At 38.1% G+C, this 17,286-nt stretch overlaps 1 protein-coding gene across 16 annotated transcripts in view; it reads left to right on the top strand.

Annotated features, from left to right (window-relative positions):
* arvcfb (ARVCF delta catenin family member b) overlaps window positions 1–17,286 on the top strand; it is a 198,536-nt gene that overhangs the window by 76,106 nt on the left and 105,144 nt on the right. For 11 of the 16 annotated variants that reach the window (XM_056745031.1, XM_056745029.1, XM_056745030.1 and 8 more), the window contains 2 exons: window positions 5,136–5,243; window positions 5,888–6,126. The exons of 3 other annotated variants lie outside the window; for them this stretch is intronic. In XM_056745031.1, coding sequence (XP_056601009.1) covers window positions 5,914–6,126 — 213 coding nt within the window. In that variant the 5' untranslated portion in view covers window positions 5,136–5,243; window positions 5,888–5,913. Of the gene's footprint in view, window positions 1–5,135; window positions 5,244–5,887; window positions 6,127–15,336; window positions 15,878–17,286 lie in introns of those variants that run through there. 2 more of the 16 variants (XM_056745042.1, XM_056745040.1) reach the window with 2 other exon arrangements.

The following is a 17,286-nucleotide window of genomic DNA, read 5'->3' as shown; positions in this document are numbered from 1 at the left end:
TGACATCCTTATGGTTACCCATCCCACATGGGTCTTTTAGTTTTTCTGGCTGCCATCTGTGTGCACACGGATGACCCTTTCTAATCGCGGATGTTATTGATTTACTTTGTAGTTTAGTTCCACATTTTTCTGGTGTTTTCATGTTCTTAGCTGGGAAATTTAGGGAGCCGCGGCCATTCACACGCTGCAAATGTGATTAATGCGAAGTACGAATCTTGCGGCAAACCACATAGCGCTTCTTTTACGTACAGATTGTTGATTCCAGAGATTTTTCATTCCGTTTCTGAACAGACCTCTCGGCAGCCTCTGTGCTGAGAACCAAATATTTAATATTACTGAGAGGCACCGGCCGGCCATTTATCATAAGCGATGTGACATATAATGCAGCGGTGCTCGACCTCTTAATGTCCTTTTGTTTGAATCGGATTGATTGAGCTTAATTCCTCCTTAATTTAGTCAATGATGGCTCTGCAGTCAGGTTGAGAATTGATAAGGAGGGTGTTAGTGAGAAAATGGAAGCAGGTGTTCTTGAGAGCCTTGCTTCTGCGCTTCTTTGCACTTAGCAGGGGTTGCTGATCCAGGATCGGCTCAAGTCTGCCTGGTGGTTCGCAGTAGTGCAGAAGGACCCCGCAAAACCGATTGGCAAACAGCATCAAGAGGTAATTCGCATGATTGCTTTATGGATCCTGCACACACAGATGGGCCTCAGGTGGAGCCGGGAAAGTGATTTATTTAGGTTGGACCTCTAGCCCTCAGAGGAGAAATGAGAAGGTTTATCTTTTTGAAGAAAGGATCGGCTGGGGTAAATGAAATGAGACCATTCTCTAATTGGGGGCGTATCTCTTCTCGTCTCTAGATATTTATGTCTAGTCGCCCCTTCCCCATCCCTTTCTCTCCATTTGTGCTACGGACTTGAAGGATTAATTCTAAACTCTGTGCCTTGTTAAACAGAGGTGTTGTGTTACTTTTTTATGCGGTCAAAGTTATCATTTTAATGTTGTGGTAAAAAAAAACTTCCAAATAAAAATTGCGTATAGAGAGAGGGTGTTCAGATTTGATTTCATTGGTACCCTTTTAAATACCAGCACCAGAAAATCATAAAAAAAAATATCATGGAGACATTTACAATCATAAGGAAAACTTTCAGGTTATCTTCAATGCAGTAGATACAGATGGTCAAGAACCATTTTTAATTCCCAAAAAGTCGTTTATATTTATTCTCCTCAAACCTTTTACTCGGCTTTCTCTGAAAGCTTGCATTGGCCCAAGGTTTCCGTGTTCACTGTAAACATGTATGTCTCAATGTTTTCTCACATTAACAGTAATGAGGTTTTTGTTTCTTGTGCGCGGCTCCATACTGTAGGAGTTTCCCAGTCCCTGATGGATTTGTCGTTGAGGTTTTTCATGTAAAGCTTTTTAAATGTGCTTCTGCCACTGAATTTCATCATCTGAGCTACGGAGAAAGTACCAATTGTGTTTGTTAATATATTGCAGGGCTATTTTTAGCACTGGGGTTTATTCTCCATCGTATTTATCCCTGGGGAAAAACACTGTGCCTGCACAAGCACTGTTTACATGATGGCCGTGCGTGCGTTCATTCATCTTTGGTGTGGCCCATTAGGAATTACTTTGTTCATGTATGGATTTATTTATTGTGTGGCTTTTTAGGAATTTGTTATTTAATGGGTGTTTTTATCCAAAGGTGACGGGGACAGTTCCTCTCGAACACTTAGGTTAAAGGCTGATTTGAACACTGGACCTTTAAGTTGCCACCGTAGATCTTCGTCACAAGGCAACCACACGTGAATTTTTTGTTTTAAGTTTAACTGCCTTGTTCGCTATTCATTGCAATAATGGGAAACCGCTCATCTATTCTTTGAAAACTAGACAACAATCTATAGTTCAAGAAAACATTTGCCATAATGCTGTACTGTAAATCCTTATATCAGATAAATGCATCTGTTGGATATCCCAGCATTGGATAGTACTAAGTACTATTTAGGGCTCAAAACCAGTTCTGGAATTCATTACTCGTAACAAACTTTGGTCTATTTTAGGTGTAGTTTGAAATGGTCAGCTGGGGGTCAAGATAAGTTCAGTGGGTATGTTTGACATGCCTGTCATTCTCCTGTCGTTCTCCTGCTAAGTCTCTGTTCTGCTTCAGTTTAGGAGAGAGTTCATCTTCATAAAAGTCTCATCATCATTATTCACTTAATTCAATAATGAGGGTTCTGTCAATTTCTCTGTGGCCTTCTGAATATTTTTGCTGAATATTTTAATATTTAAAAAAATATATATATTATAGAGGGTATGTACGTGTCGTCACTCCCACGTGATTACCATGTGAACACAACAGAACACACCCTCTTGAGTGGTAAAACACTGCAAAAAGAATAGTTACGATATCTGGAAACGCAATTCTGCGCAACATTTGAGTGTCGAAGAATACTTTATTCTTTTGTGAATCACAAACAGTCGTAAAGATCACAGTCGAGTCCAGCTGCTTGTAATTTCAGCAAATAATGGCATGTTTTATTCTCGGTTTCTTTGTTTCTCTTATTGAAAGCAGCCATTTTGCTGAGTGTTTTACCACTCAATGGAGAGTGTCCCGGGTAATGTCCTGGCATGTACATTGGGGAAAGTGACGTCAATGCATACCCTCTAGGAAAAGTTTACACAAATATGAGATTACTCTCATAATTTGATCACCCTCATAATTTGTTCAACACATACAAATCAATGTATATAGTTGCTATCCTTTTTTATGTCCAAATTCACTGTTTTTCAGAAAATGATAAAAACACAGTACTTTTTAAATGATTAAATGTTTTGTCAGAGTTGACAAGCACTTTTTAATACTTTTTATTGGTTAGATATTTGCTAAACCCAGTGACAAATATAAAGGGTAGCTAATAATAGTGATTTATGGCAACAAAAATCATGAAATATGGAGATATGAGGTTTTAGAATAACAGGCTTATAATAAAAATGCTTTTTGGAGCTTCACCACGTTGACCTGCATTTATTATGACATTTATATAAAATGATTAATTTGTGTTAAGGTGAAAAAGGAAGTTGTGTACATCTGGGCAGTGCTGGCCCTCCCTATATGCAAACTAAGTGGCTGCTTAGGGCCCCGACACCACTAGGGGGCCCCCAAGAGCACATTAAATTAATACAATTGTTTTGATTTATTAATGACACACATCCTTTTTCTCACAGAAGGCCATACCCACGTTTTTTTCCGGGTATGTGTAATTTTTTTTTTAATTACTGCCTAAACGCAAGTTTAACAAGTTACTTGTTACAGAGCAGAGCATTGACCAATCAAATCATAGAAGACGGAGCTACTGTCACGTCTTCAGCTGTTCAGCAAGATGCAGTTTTAAAGTTGAAATACACAACATACTTAAGTGATCCATGTAATTTAAATAATTATCTGAGAGATATAGAGAGTAAAGCTATGTGTGTATGTATTTTGTACAGGTAAAAAATAAAAATATACTATCATAATACAAGGTATGTGCTATATACAGCAGAATTAAATATCATTTTCAGAAAAATAGATAGTGTATTACCTGGAGGATATAATTAATGTTGCACTTAATTATTATTGCACAGACTTATTAAATTGCACGATGGGAAAAAAAACATTTAACTGTAAAAGAGGTAGATTGGCCTGAGGGAAGAAGCTGTTTTTGTGTCTGGTTGTTTTGGTGGTCAGTGCCCTGTAGCTCCGACCAGACTGCAGCAGTGTGAAGAGATGATGGCTTGAATGTGAGAGGGTCAGGGTGAATTTCTGAGCCCTTTTCCTCACTGGATGTATACAGTTCTTGGAGGGTGGGCAGGGGAGCACCAATGATCTTCTCAGCTGTCCAAACTGTCCTCTATAATCCTCTGATGTCTTATGAAAAAGAAAAAAAATCTGAAAATGCATTGAACAATAAGTTCCACAACCTTTGTATGGTCTTGTGCTGAAAATTTAAAGGGACAGTCACGTAAAATTGGAAGAAATTATAAAACGTTTGACAATCACAATACACTTGTAATGCAAGGTTTATGTATTTTTATGACATTCCTATATCCCAAACACAGCTACAACTAATAGAATTGGGTGTATTAGGTTTAAAGTGCATGTGCAAATAATCAAAGATTGACAATAGCCAATTGTATTGGGGGCACAGAGGGACCCCCAAATAAAATTCTGCTAATGGCCCCGAAAAGGCTTGGGCCGGCCCTGCATCTGGGATAAAATGGGGATGAAAAATTATGAGAGAATTTTCATATGTGAGTGAGCCGTCCCTTTAAGTGAGCGTTTGGGCAACCCAATTGCAACCCTTTTAAGTCATGACCTGCAGCTCCATCTCTTCAGATGTCACAGAACAGATAATGAAAATGTATCTGTTGCCACGTTATCAGAACGTTTGTCTTCCTTAATTGATTTAAGTTTTTATGATAACCTCACATTTTTGTAATCATGTCTTATCAGGTACAGTAGATTAAGATCAACTGCGGTTGTTCTGTATAGAAAGCAGATGCAGATCTACACCTCCCTTCACTAGACCTTGTGTACTGTATCTTGTACCCATAACAACACAGTATTACAATGCCTTGCCGTTAGAGCAGTGTCAGAACGCCGCATAAGATAAATAAATGATCAGACCGAAACAAACATCAAAGGTTGTGTGTGTACTGCACTGTGCTTCAAAGGGAATTATGCCTTCATACCCACTCTGCCATAGTGAACAGTGTGTTTGTGTTCCTGCGTGTGTGTCCGTTTGTAGCTTTGATTTAATGAAGAACGAAAGGCAACAGCAAAATTAAATTCTTGCTAAATATGAAACCGCACCAGCCCTCCTTTCCAGCCCGTACCCACTCAGAAGCCGTCCATCTCCTTCCACCTGTCCCCAGATGGCCCTAACCAATCTACTTCTCTCAAAGACACACTCGAGAAAGTCCACGACTGACTTTTCAATACTCATTTATCATTCTGTAGCATCATCCCGTTCATTTCTTTCTCTTCATCCTCTTTGAATCCCCAGGAGCCGGAGCACAATTCTGTCTGTTTTGTTTGTAATGTCAGCGTTATTATCTAACCTACGATTTCTTTTCTGTATCTCTCTTTCCTTCTGCAGCGTCTCAGTCTCTTGCTCTCTCGCCTCGCCGCTGGGCACATCTCCTCCTGTGTGAACTTCTAGGGGAATGTCTGTCCTTTAACCACCTCTATCCGCACTAACTGATAGGTGTGTATACAGGTGAACTGTGTGTGAACCGTGCCTCCAGTTTGAACCTCATTTTTTGTTCTTTATTCTCTCTATAAAACTGTCTTCATTTTGTTACCTTTGGTTATAGAAGTGAAGTGTGAGCCATTGTGCTTGGCATGAATGAATAATTTTATCGTGGTGATTTAGAGTTCAGAAAGTCTGTCGGTCATTGGAGTTTGGCTTTGAAACAACACTGGGAGTGTATGATGTCTTTTTTGTGACATAAATGTTGGTCATTATGTTTGTTACATGCCATTTGGGTATATTGGAAAACTTTTTGACATTAATTTAGCTTTGGTAACTACATTTTTAAATATACCATACGTACAATGGAATTAAAAAATGTACAGGATTAAAGGGATAGTTCAAGCACAAATGCTAATTCTTTCATCATTTGCTTATCCTCAAGTCATTTCGGACCCTATATGACCACCTTTCTTCTGCCAAACATGAACGAAGATATTTCAAAGAATGTTGATAACCAAACAATATTGATCTCGATTGACTTTATCATTGAAGTGATGACATACTTTAATTATTTTTATAAAGTGAACTATCCCTTTAAATAGTTTCTTATTCCCTCGGTCCATCTCTCTCCCACACTTTCCCTTCTCTATAATCAGCACATAATTTTGGACAAACCGCTACTATGGAAGACTATGACGTGCCGTCGGCCGCTAGCATCCTGGCCTCAGTCAAAGAGCAGGAGGCTCGCTTTGAGCGTCTCACCAGAGCCCTTGAAGAGGAACGCCGCAACGTCTCCCTGCAGCTGGAACGCGGCAGCCTTCCTTCAGATAGGTTGGCGGGTGGGACCACGGGCATGAGCAACCAACCGCTGGCCTGGCAACAGATGGTCATGCAGGTAAACCATTCCAGCTTGGCCAAGCCTAGGCCAGTGTGTGTGAATGGACAAATCCGTCCCATGCCTTTGATGTTGCTTCATATCTGGTGGTTTCATGAATTCGATCCATTTGAGCCAAAATGAATGGGAGTGATTGGTGCTGCATCTCATTTTGGCCTCACTGTGTTCCTTGTCTGCCAGTCCTTCTGGCTGTTTGAGTTCTGTTGGCTGTGCAGAGTTATTGCTCTGGATGTGTTGTCTTTGCCGTCATTCATTAAATATTCCCTAGATGAGATTTCTTCATAGTCTTCCAATCTTGTTGCACGAGTCCCATTTCTGTGTGCCATGTGCTTTTTCATATAATCTAATAGGCTCATCGCATTGCATGATGTTACAGACAGATTGTGTGAATAGTACAGTGCAAATTGTATGTATTAGGTGTCTAGATCAAACACTTGCAATATTGTGGTTCACAAGAATGAAAACTTCACTTTCTTTTTCAAACGTAGTTCAATGTGATTCTTTGTTGTGCAATTCTTTGTTGTGCTCTGTTGAGTTTGGATCCGAACCAAAACCTCTAGTATCAAAGCAACGTTATTCTATACGAGTTGCTGATGGGAATGGTGTCTGGTGAAATTCTCTCAATTGTTAGTGGTCAGACATCAATAGTTTCAGTGTAGTGGAGCTATAATGGTGCCTTTACTTTTGTTATTTCTAACTGGCTATATGAAGGGGGAAAGTCATTCTGGATGTGTGGATTTATATTATATAATATTTGTATTTATTTGATTTTATATGATATATATTTTGGTTTCTATTCAGATATTTGTCCATGTGTTTGTAGGGCTGTCCAAAAAATTATAGTTAAATATAAAGTTTATGAAGTATAAATTATGGTCTTTAGATTTTTTATGTATATGGCAATATTTATTTTGTTAAAGACAGAAATATCTATAATTCTGTTTATTTTATTCATTATTTTATTTAACATTTTTATTAAGCTATTTAAAAAGGACCATTGTTAATGAGGAATTTTAATGCAAGAAGCAAAATTATTCATTTAAAAATAATCAAGTCTTATTCTTATTAAGATTCTTATCTTATTTTAACAAGTGAACGCAATAAAATATCCCATTACATTTTGTTATGATTTTAATAATTGCAAATTTTTTATAACGACCAATATATTGTGAATATTCAGTAGACCACCCAGTCTTAATGTGTTGTTTATTTACAAACAAAGTTTATTTACCAAAATTGATGCAATTAGATTCCTGCGCTAAGAAATTTGATCCATACCGAACGTGAAAAAGGGTGGGGGGGTCGCGACAATCAATCACAAAACACAGCCACTAAGAACAGATTTTAGAGTGAACTAAACTCGGTAGCAACAATATATTGCATTTCATTATAGTGGGAGACAAACAGAAAATTGGTGAAACTAAATGAACATGTATTATGTATTGTATGAGTGTACATAGTGTATTATATGGCTAGGGAACACATGAAGGGGTCCACACATGACGTTATATTAATTGTGGGCTGCTAAACATGGCTCAATATCAATTAAATACAGCAATTTAACAAAAATGATTGATACTTACCATACAAATTTTGTATCTCATCCACCTTACATGACCCATTTTACTGTGGTCATATTACATTACTAAGTGGCAAATGCCTCCTTTACATCTTAGTGATATTTTTATGAGTAAAATTGTAATGTGCTATATGGCGGCCAAACAGGAAAAAATATTGTCGATGCCGATAAATAAAAACTTCCAAGTATCGGCCCCTGCAATATATCGGCCTGTCACTATTTCATTCGATCTTATACAAGGCCCATCTTTAATGTTTGTCCTGCAGATCTGCATATATTCAAAAATACAGTATATATCATTCGATATTTTATAGATTATACTTTCCGCTATCAGGGATAAATAAAAAAAATATTTGTCTCTTTCCTCTGTGTAGCACAAAAAATAGATTTCAATAACTTTGATTTTGTGTCCGTACGATGTAATTTATAGAATCCAGTTTGGTTACCAACATTCTTTATTCATATGTTCTAGAGAAGAAAATCATAAAGGTTTAGTATGTCAGGATAGTGAGTAAATAGTGAAAGAAATTTCATTTTGGGGTGAATTGTTCCTTTAAAGTATTGTAAAAGATTTCTGCAGGTTCCATAAATTCCATGGACTCATCTTATTCATCTTATATAAATTATATTTATAATTTTTTTATATTTATATTTATTATTTGATAAAATCATATTGGGTGATAAAAAGTCTGTGCATTCAATTTTTCAGATTGTTCTTGTGTTGCTTGAAACTCTTAAAAAACAATGCTCTACAAAAAAGACTTGTCAAATTGTTGAATTGTTGTTCATCATTGCAATTGTTTGAGTGCATTTACACCTTATTCACTTTTATTCTCAATGATGTTCATTGACAGTTTTGGGAATTGGATTGAGAAACAAAGTACACACCTCATTCGTTGCTTTATCTTTGGTCAGTTTACTGCAGAGACATTGATTTGTTTAGTTTTTTAGCCTTGATGATTCTACACAAGACCCCAAAAGGTCACAGGCTCACGGAATGGCACAATAGGGCTCAGTGAATGGCATACTTTGTCTCCTTCACATTGACTCTGACACGCTACACAGCTTTTCTTTAAAGAAACCTCCACTCTCTCAAATATGAGGAAAGTTCCAAAGTCATGACCTGAGGCGGTACGTGCAACATCGATGCTATTTCACCCGTCGTTTCATCTGAGAATCTTGAACGTTATTTAAAATTCAGTCAGCGTTCCACGTTCGTGGAGGAGTGAAGCTTGGTCGCTGTAGCAGGACTTTGCTAGCTCTGTATTACTGTTTTGAAAAGTCTGAAGGCTTGCAGAGATTTGGAGAAAGTGTGCTTTTTTATCTGTGCCGTCCATGTTAAGACGTGTAGACTTGGTCTGATGCAGCAGGTCTCGGGTCAGAAGGAAACAGCTGAGCTTGTGCGGATACGTCCCTCGCTAAGGGCAAAGCCCGGGAGGCCCGTCGTCTTGTAAATCACCTGCTTAACAATGACTTTCTCACCCTGTGCCCACACGCAAACGTGCTGTCACCCGCATACACAGTCTCTTGTGCCACCTCGTTTCCCTTGCCATTAGAAAAGAGGCACAACTATAATTAAACCAGCAGTAAAACTGCCTGCATACATTATTGTCTCTTTCACACTTGCTTTTTCACACTCTCACACACAGACATGATTAACTATTTCTATATATCTAAAATGTTTTCTTCCTGATCTTGTATATTTCAGATGATTTCTTTTTAAAATGAGAAATCTCACATAGACAGGGAGAATGTTTAACACACAAAGGAATATAAGTTATAATTTTTGCATTTGGAAGACACGTTTATCCAAAGCGACTGCTATATAGATTTAATTAGTATGCATGATATATTGTGAATGCTTTGTTTTAGAATACTGCAATATATGGTCTTTTTTATGTAACAGTAAAAGAATACAATAGATACGTCTGCAGGTGTTAGATCATATCACTGGCACACAGAATACCTCTTACTGAGACTGGGAGTATTTGCACTCTTTGTATTCGGAGCAGATTCTGATGCCCACAGCTATTCATATTCTACAGAGAGCTGATCGGACCACTCTCAACTCTATTGCACAATCCATCAAATGATTTATCCTCTCAAAATGTAAATAATATATATAACAGACTTTTCTTTCTAACCTTTTTTTTCTTTTGTCACATTTGAATGCAAAAATAAGCATTAGGTTTGGGCTTGTCAAACATTTATATTTTTAAACCGTTCATGCTATTTTGCAAGTTGATTAATAAATTAATGAATTTTTCCAAATATTTATGTCATACATTTTAAATGTTTTTTTATGTTAATTATCTTTAGATAGAATTACATTTATTATGTATTTATATGTTAACACTGCAGGATTATACAAAGCATCATTTACCTAGAAATGTAATTTGAGGAATTGATGGTGATGTATAATCTGATTCGTTCATAATATAATTGGTCAAAAAACACTAAGATTTGTTATATTTAGGGCTGGGTATCGTTTTGGATGTTTCAATTCAATTAGATTCCGATTCACAAGCTCTTGATTCGATTCGATTCTCGCTTCGAGTCAATGATTATAGATTTAATACAAATCCTTTAGATATTTCTGAGAGAAGTTCAGTAAATTTAACATTACAATGAGGAATTAAAAAATTAAATGAAGATCCACAAACCTGTATATTAGACTTTAAAAACACTTGGGTATATTGAAATAGAACAGGTTATTTTACATTTAAGATACAGTATAACAGTATAACAGTTATTTCACAAAATATCTGTTAGAAGGGCTGCAATCATAGGAGCCGCTGACTTTTATATGAATGTGATGTTAAATTCGACGACACACCCACATCCGCCATGTTAATTAATCAATGAATGAAGCATATGCTCCCTGTTGTAACATCCACCCGTTGTAAAAAGAAAAGTGAATCTTCAGTGTTTGCGAAAATATGAAAGAAAAATATTGATTCACAGCTTTTGAGAATCGATATTGAATTGACCGCATTTTCAAAAATGATTAATCGATTTTTAGAATCTTTTTTTCCAGCCCTAGTGATATTCATGTCTTTAATTTTATTTTGCCTACAAATTAATCCTGTTAATTGTCAAAACGTCTGTAAACTGCATGGAGTCTTCAGAGTCTACAGCAGGGCTAGTCAACTGCTGGCCCGCGGGCCAATCACCTTTACCTGGCCCACCTTAACATTTCAAATAAGTGGAGAGGCTTGAAGAACGGTGTGCTTTAAGAAATACACATCCTGAGATGCCATATCTTTGAAAGTTCTCAACGCTGCTACATTCAAAACAAGTAATTCCCGTGGCTCATAACAATAAATTGATATGTTATTGATGATACAGGCAATCGGTTTCGCGCACGCTATAGGACGCTTTCTAAATGTGTTTTGTACCCTTTAAAGTAACTGCAGGAAGGGTACACCACATGACCGGTTGTCTCATATAAGAGAAAACTGTGTTGGTTTTCATTACTGCATTCATCATATATGATTTAAACGGTTATATTTACGAAAAACAGCTGTTTATCTCCGTCCAGAAATCGCACCACAAAGGATGCTTGGGGCACATGAATGCAATTGGAATTGACATTTAGTGTCTTGAACAGATCAATTTGTTTGCTTTATAAGACACCAGTTTAGCGTCACAAGGGGTATGGATTACTTTTGTGTTGAATGTATTAGCGTTTTTGACTTTTATTGATTTGAAATATCTTCAGAAACATCTTCTGAAATACATATAAACAGAAGAAACGAGGACATGGTAAAAAAACGGGCCTGCATCCTGCTTATACTTTTGGAATCTGGCCTTCGAAGAAAAGTAGTTGAAGACCCTTTGTCTAAAGTATAATTTTTTTATAAAGTTTTGAGAATGAAGGTCTTCAATGGCATATTCCCATCATACCAAAAGAACTGTCTCAAATGACTAATTCACAGAGTGAATTATGGACTCGCATGTTTAAAATAATCATCCCTCCTTTTACGAGACCTCTGACCCAATCCAGGAATGTGACCCCTTTACTCGGCATGTTCATATATAACCAAACAAGTCTGCTGACCCTCTTATTGGGAACATAAATTAAAACCATTTGAAGTGTGTAAAATGCTCTCTCTCTCTCTTTTTTTTGGACGCTCTGACACACATTGCAGTCGTGTTTGTCAGTTACCACCATCATTTATTAATGTTTGTATACGAAGCACAATGGCAGGCGACATCTGAAAATATCTGTTTATTGCCCATGCCTTTATATAGATGAGTTCATTTAACATCACATCTCTGCTCGACATGTTGATTACAAAATATTTATTGGTTATTACTATTGAACCAACAAGCTCTTATATTTCTATTTGACTTTGTCTGATTCAAATTAGCATCATACTGTGCCAGTTGCACAATACTAGGTGTCCACATTACATAATTTTTCCGTCGTTCTTTATTTCCAATAGCTTTATTCACTGTGTGTATGTGTATAGACTTCTGCTCTAATGTTTATCCAGAGATGGTGTGTGTGTCTAGACTGTCAGACTCTTACCTTTTTACCAGGCACTATTTACACATGTTGTGTCATAACAAGACTTTGATTTGAGCAGAAGAGTGGATAATGAGCTCTGAATAAGTGAACGTTTGGATGCGTGCGGGTATGGGTATCTCAGCAATGGCGCTTTTCCACTGCATATTACTTCTCGGTATGGCGCGTTACAGCTCACTTTTGGTGGGTCTCCACTGCGTACAGTACCTAGTAGCTGATCATTTTTTATTACCACCTCGGTTGAGGATCCAAGCGTAATGTACCGATACCAAAATGTTTACACACAGATCACTGATTGGGCAGAGAGAATCATTACCAGCGTCATAGGATTTGCAACACATGAATACGCATTTTAATACGTAATATTCCCATTTGCTTTGTGACAGTAAAATAGAGATTGAGACCCTTAACGCAATGCTAAATGCTACATTAGCTTACCCTTGTGCGCCGTCGACCAAACTATATGATCGTTGTCTGCGCTTTGCTGTAAGATTTACCAAACTCTCTAATATCTTATTAGTATTTTGTATAGTAATTTAGCAGTAGTTTAAACATTTACTTTGGCCTAATCAATGTGAACCTCCTAGCCTGAAATGATCTCTCAGTCTGATGCTGATTATCGCATTAAGAATTGCAATTGTTTTAATGCTACTGTATGTTTTTGTTGTTTCTCTTTATTTTTCTCTCAGGGTCTCATTTACCAGGTCTCAGATCGACACCTCTGTTATGAAGAAACTCAAGATTGACATTTTGTATTTGATCATGCATGTCAGGAGAAATCACCTTGTTGTTTTTCCTTCTCTAATGACAGCGTTTGACAGGAACAAGTTCTGATGATTTTTCTTTTTGAGTATTTTGTTTGAACCGTAATCAGTGCTTGTTCGCAGCGGTAGCGCATTTAAAATTCGATCTTTGCCGAGCTGCCACCTTTCAAAACTTCTAATGATGAAACTCATTACTTTCCAAATCTGGGAGCGCTGCAACTCAAACATTGTACATCCCCCTGCGCCAGATGCTTTTTAAATATTCTGTACTCATAAATATATTTACGAGACTCGAACAGTCGGGTGTGCCTCGCTTATCTAACTTTTCCTCATTTATTCATTTCATTTTCTGTTGTTTCCTCTGTATCTGCAGCAGCCGATGTGAACCATTCATAGCACTCGGATAACTTTCAGTTCATGTATTTATCAACACGTTTTCTGTCGACATGTTTGCATGGTTTAGTGATCACCGCTTCTAAAGTTTCTTTGGTGTCAGTCTCTGTTAAAGAAACATTCCTAACGTGAGGCTGACTTTCAGACTGACTGCAAACAGATTCAGGCTGTTACTGCTAGATAAGACACATGCACTTCAGCATGGGCGTGTGTTTGTGCAATCTTTTGGAGTTTTAGGATCAGGTTTTAAAGTGAAAGATGCAGGTGGGTGTCAGATTTACTTCCGTCTCCTTTGCTGGCAAGCCAACGGAGGTGGAATATTTTTTATGATGCTTTATTATGATGCTGGGGGCTTATCCCCAGTAGCTCTCACACGTGGGCCCTCTGGATGTAAAACTGTCCCACAGAGATCCGGATCATTTTCTCAGTTTGTGTTAATCGCTTGAGGCATTAGGGCAGATGAAAGGGAAAAAAAACTATATATAGATTGTAAAATAAATATTTAAGTTATAATGTGCATGTGAAATTTAAAATGTGTGAAGTTTTTAACGTTGTCTGAAGTTTAACTTAATAATAATTATAATAATTATCTAAGAAATGTGTTCAACAAAACGCAGTGAATGTTTTCCTTTTTATTGTTGTTTCATTAATGTTCCCATATATTTCACAAATGTGTCAATGAATTGCTTCTTTCTATTTTACCCCAATAGTAGTTGAAGAGTTAATTTATTATAATAGATATCTAAAAATGTTCTAAATGTATTGTGCATTCCAAATAATATCAATCAAACTGTTGAAAAGAAGGGTTGTTTTGTTTAATGCAATAATAACAAAAAATTACGGCAAACACAAATAAAAATATGATTAATAAAAATATTTTTGCCAATAAACTCTTTAGTTTATAAGTAGCCAAAGAAGTTATGGGGCCAAATTTTCACAATCTAAAGTCTAAAGCGCAGGGAGCAAATACACTCGGGGTGTGTCCGAATCCACTATTGCTAGTTTAATGACGGGAAAACGGTCGGCGCGCCCAGGTGCATGGTCTAATCGGGTTGTCCCGATTCTCTTGGTGAGTATTGGTCTCATCTCTCAATCCCTTTAAGAGCCAGTTAAGCTCGTGCCATAGCGTATTTGCTCTTGCAAATTCAGCCATTTCAATAGCGAAGACAGGACGCTTCTCCAGAGAGGAAACGCATCTCCTCGTGCGTGACGTTAAAGGATCAGTTTTGGATGTTTTCAGTTCCTTAAAATAGCAACGCGCCAACAATGCGCCTGAAAACCCCTCATTTTTAGAGGTGGGCGCACAAATGAGCGCAATTGCATTTGCTATTTGAACAACACGGTTCAGGAAAAAGAGAACAGTGCTGGGCTGAAACTAGCAAAAACACTTGCGCTGCGCTTTGCACCGGGTGTATACGATATGATGTTTAGATGTTCATGATGTTTAGTCTATTTCTGCCACCAAAAACGTCTTTTGACACCCCTGGTGTAAAAACCCACCCCTGAACTCACCATCCCTCCTGCTTTGTGTTTAACCCATTCACAAATCTTGATTAAAATTCTTTCTCACTATCAGTGAATCCTGTCTGAAATCATTCCTCAACTTCTTTCCTTCCCCCCTCCTATTAACCAGACAAAAGGACAAAAGCAGAGAGAGAAAAGAATAGGGCCAGAGAGAGCTTGGATTCGAAAAAAGTGGGGAAGAAAAATAAAGTTTTGTGGAGCGTTGCCCCCCTCTCAAGGCCATGCACTTTTGGCATCTCTCTCTCTCCCTCTCTCCCTCTCTCTCTTTCCACTCCAGCTGCGTCTGTCTATCAGCCCCTCCCCCCTCGTCTGACCCCGGTCTACATAGATGCTCACTGAAGAGAACAAGAGTACAAAACTCTATACTGTGAACACGGTACAACCGCCTTCTGGGAAGAATCTATTCACTCTCACCCTCTCTACACCCGTTTACCCCCCTCTCTCAGGGGTTTTGTTCCTGCACCAGGCAACTTTTTTCCCTGGGCGAGCTGTTTTGTTATGTCTGTTTTTCGTCTCATCTTTCGAATTCCTGATTTCACTAAAGGGCTATTTCTTAACACGTTGGACTGTCAAGAGCATCTCTCAGAATACTTTTGAAATCATTATCCGCACCAACGCATGCAGCATCCTCACTCGGCGAAGGTGGAGGCGGGTTTTTCTCTCTCTGAGAGGATTACGAGCATGTGTTAGAAAGAGTGTGTGTGTGAGGAGAGAGAGAGAGAGAGAGAGAGAACACGCAGGCAGACGAGAGACTGAGTGTATTCGTGCATGTGACCGTCGGGAAAGGATGGCTCTGTGGCTCTGAGCTGCATCGGCTCTCACAGGACGTACTCGCATAATAAGGAACGAAAGATTGGCTGACAAAAAAAAATTCACTCACAAGAGAATACTGTTCTCCTTGCGTTTTTCCCAGAGGCTTAACCAAACAGGATTTCCATGATGCCGGCTGAAGTGAAGCAGGTCAGTTTTACGATTCACTTGCCTCCACGATGCCTTTTTTACTCTCTTGTGTTATTTTTGTAATGGCTTATAGCGTTTTTCAGTTTTCCAGCTGTTTGATGATGGAGTTTATTTAAATATGAAATTCCTCTGCCTGTGCAAAATCGTGCTTTATTTCTTTTATATTCCCGACATATAGACTATTTTGATCAAAAGTATCAAAGCTTCTCCTGCATGCAGAATAATGAGTAATACTATCATGGTCACATGCTAAATACTGTCAGTTTTTATATGGAGTATTCAATATAGATCTCTTTCAGAAGATACATTTTATCCACTTGTAATTCAGATTCGTTCGAGAGTGTAGTATAGCTGTCAATACATAAAGCAGCATGTAAAATCCATCTGACAGTTGAGCTGATGTCCTGAGCAAGGACAAAAGCAGGATTCGTCCGGGAACGGGAAAACCATAAATTGATGTTGACATCATTTAATGATATGTTTAAAGTTGCTCCTTGATGAAAAGAACCCAGAATAGATGATTTAGTGCCTTGTGGACATCCTCCCTTCCTACCCTGCGCTGGACTCATCAATGGTCACCAACTATTTGTTCCCTTTGTTTTGGATCGACCACATTGCCTGGCAAAGCAATGAGGAGATCAAAGGAATGTGCTTTTTATCTCAATGTTTGTCTAAGCGCTGGGATTTTCTAAAGGCGTCTTCCCGTAAGAGCGCTGTGTCATTATGCCAGTTTAGACAGTTATTACGCATACGTTGCGGATTTTTATCAAAGATGGGATGCTTATGAAAGAAAACAACAGTATGCTAATGGGTTTCTGACAGCGTTGAGTTAAAACAAACTGAGAATTCCTTGTTGTGGAAAGACATTCTGACAAGCATCTGCTTGGCACCGTTAGTTTGTTAACGGTCGTCTCACGGATGACTGGCAAACAATCTAAAGTGGCAGTTTATTCAAGAGTAACCCCCCCATGCACACATTAAGCAAAACAAAGTCTGAAGGCACAGAATTTGTAGCGTCTCTGTCCAGAAACCCCCCACAGGACGGACATTCCTGTCATTCTTAGAAGTTCGTTGACGCTATATCTAACCTCAGCAAACCTCCATTCTCAGCAGAGCGTTCCTAAAGACTGGCACCTGCTCCGTGAGGTCAGACAGGTCACAGGAGGGCGTGAAGATCAAGAAGATCTGCTTACTATCCAGTGCAGTTCATGTTGTTGTCTGTCATTTTGGTGGTTAGATTAAGCTTGTGAGTGAGAAGTAGAGTGAGAGAATGTGACAGAGGGTTTTCAATCTCAGGGTCATGACCCCACATGAGGTCAGCAGATAAGGAGATTATAATGACCTGCATCTTATTTATGAATATATTTGTTAAATATATATGTAATGCAATTTTATATACAGTATATATA

This window comes from Triplophysa dalaica, chromosome 4 (assembly GCF_015846415.1).
Source record: "Triplophysa dalaica isolate WHDGS20190420 chromosome 4, ASM1584641v1, whole genome shotgun sequence".
NCBI classification, from domain to species: Eukaryota; Metazoa; Chordata; class Actinopteri; order Cypriniformes; family Nemacheilidae; genus Triplophysa; species Triplophysa dalaica.
Note: the sequence above shows the minus strand (reverse complement) of the source record. Positions and strands in the feature narration are given on the sequence as shown.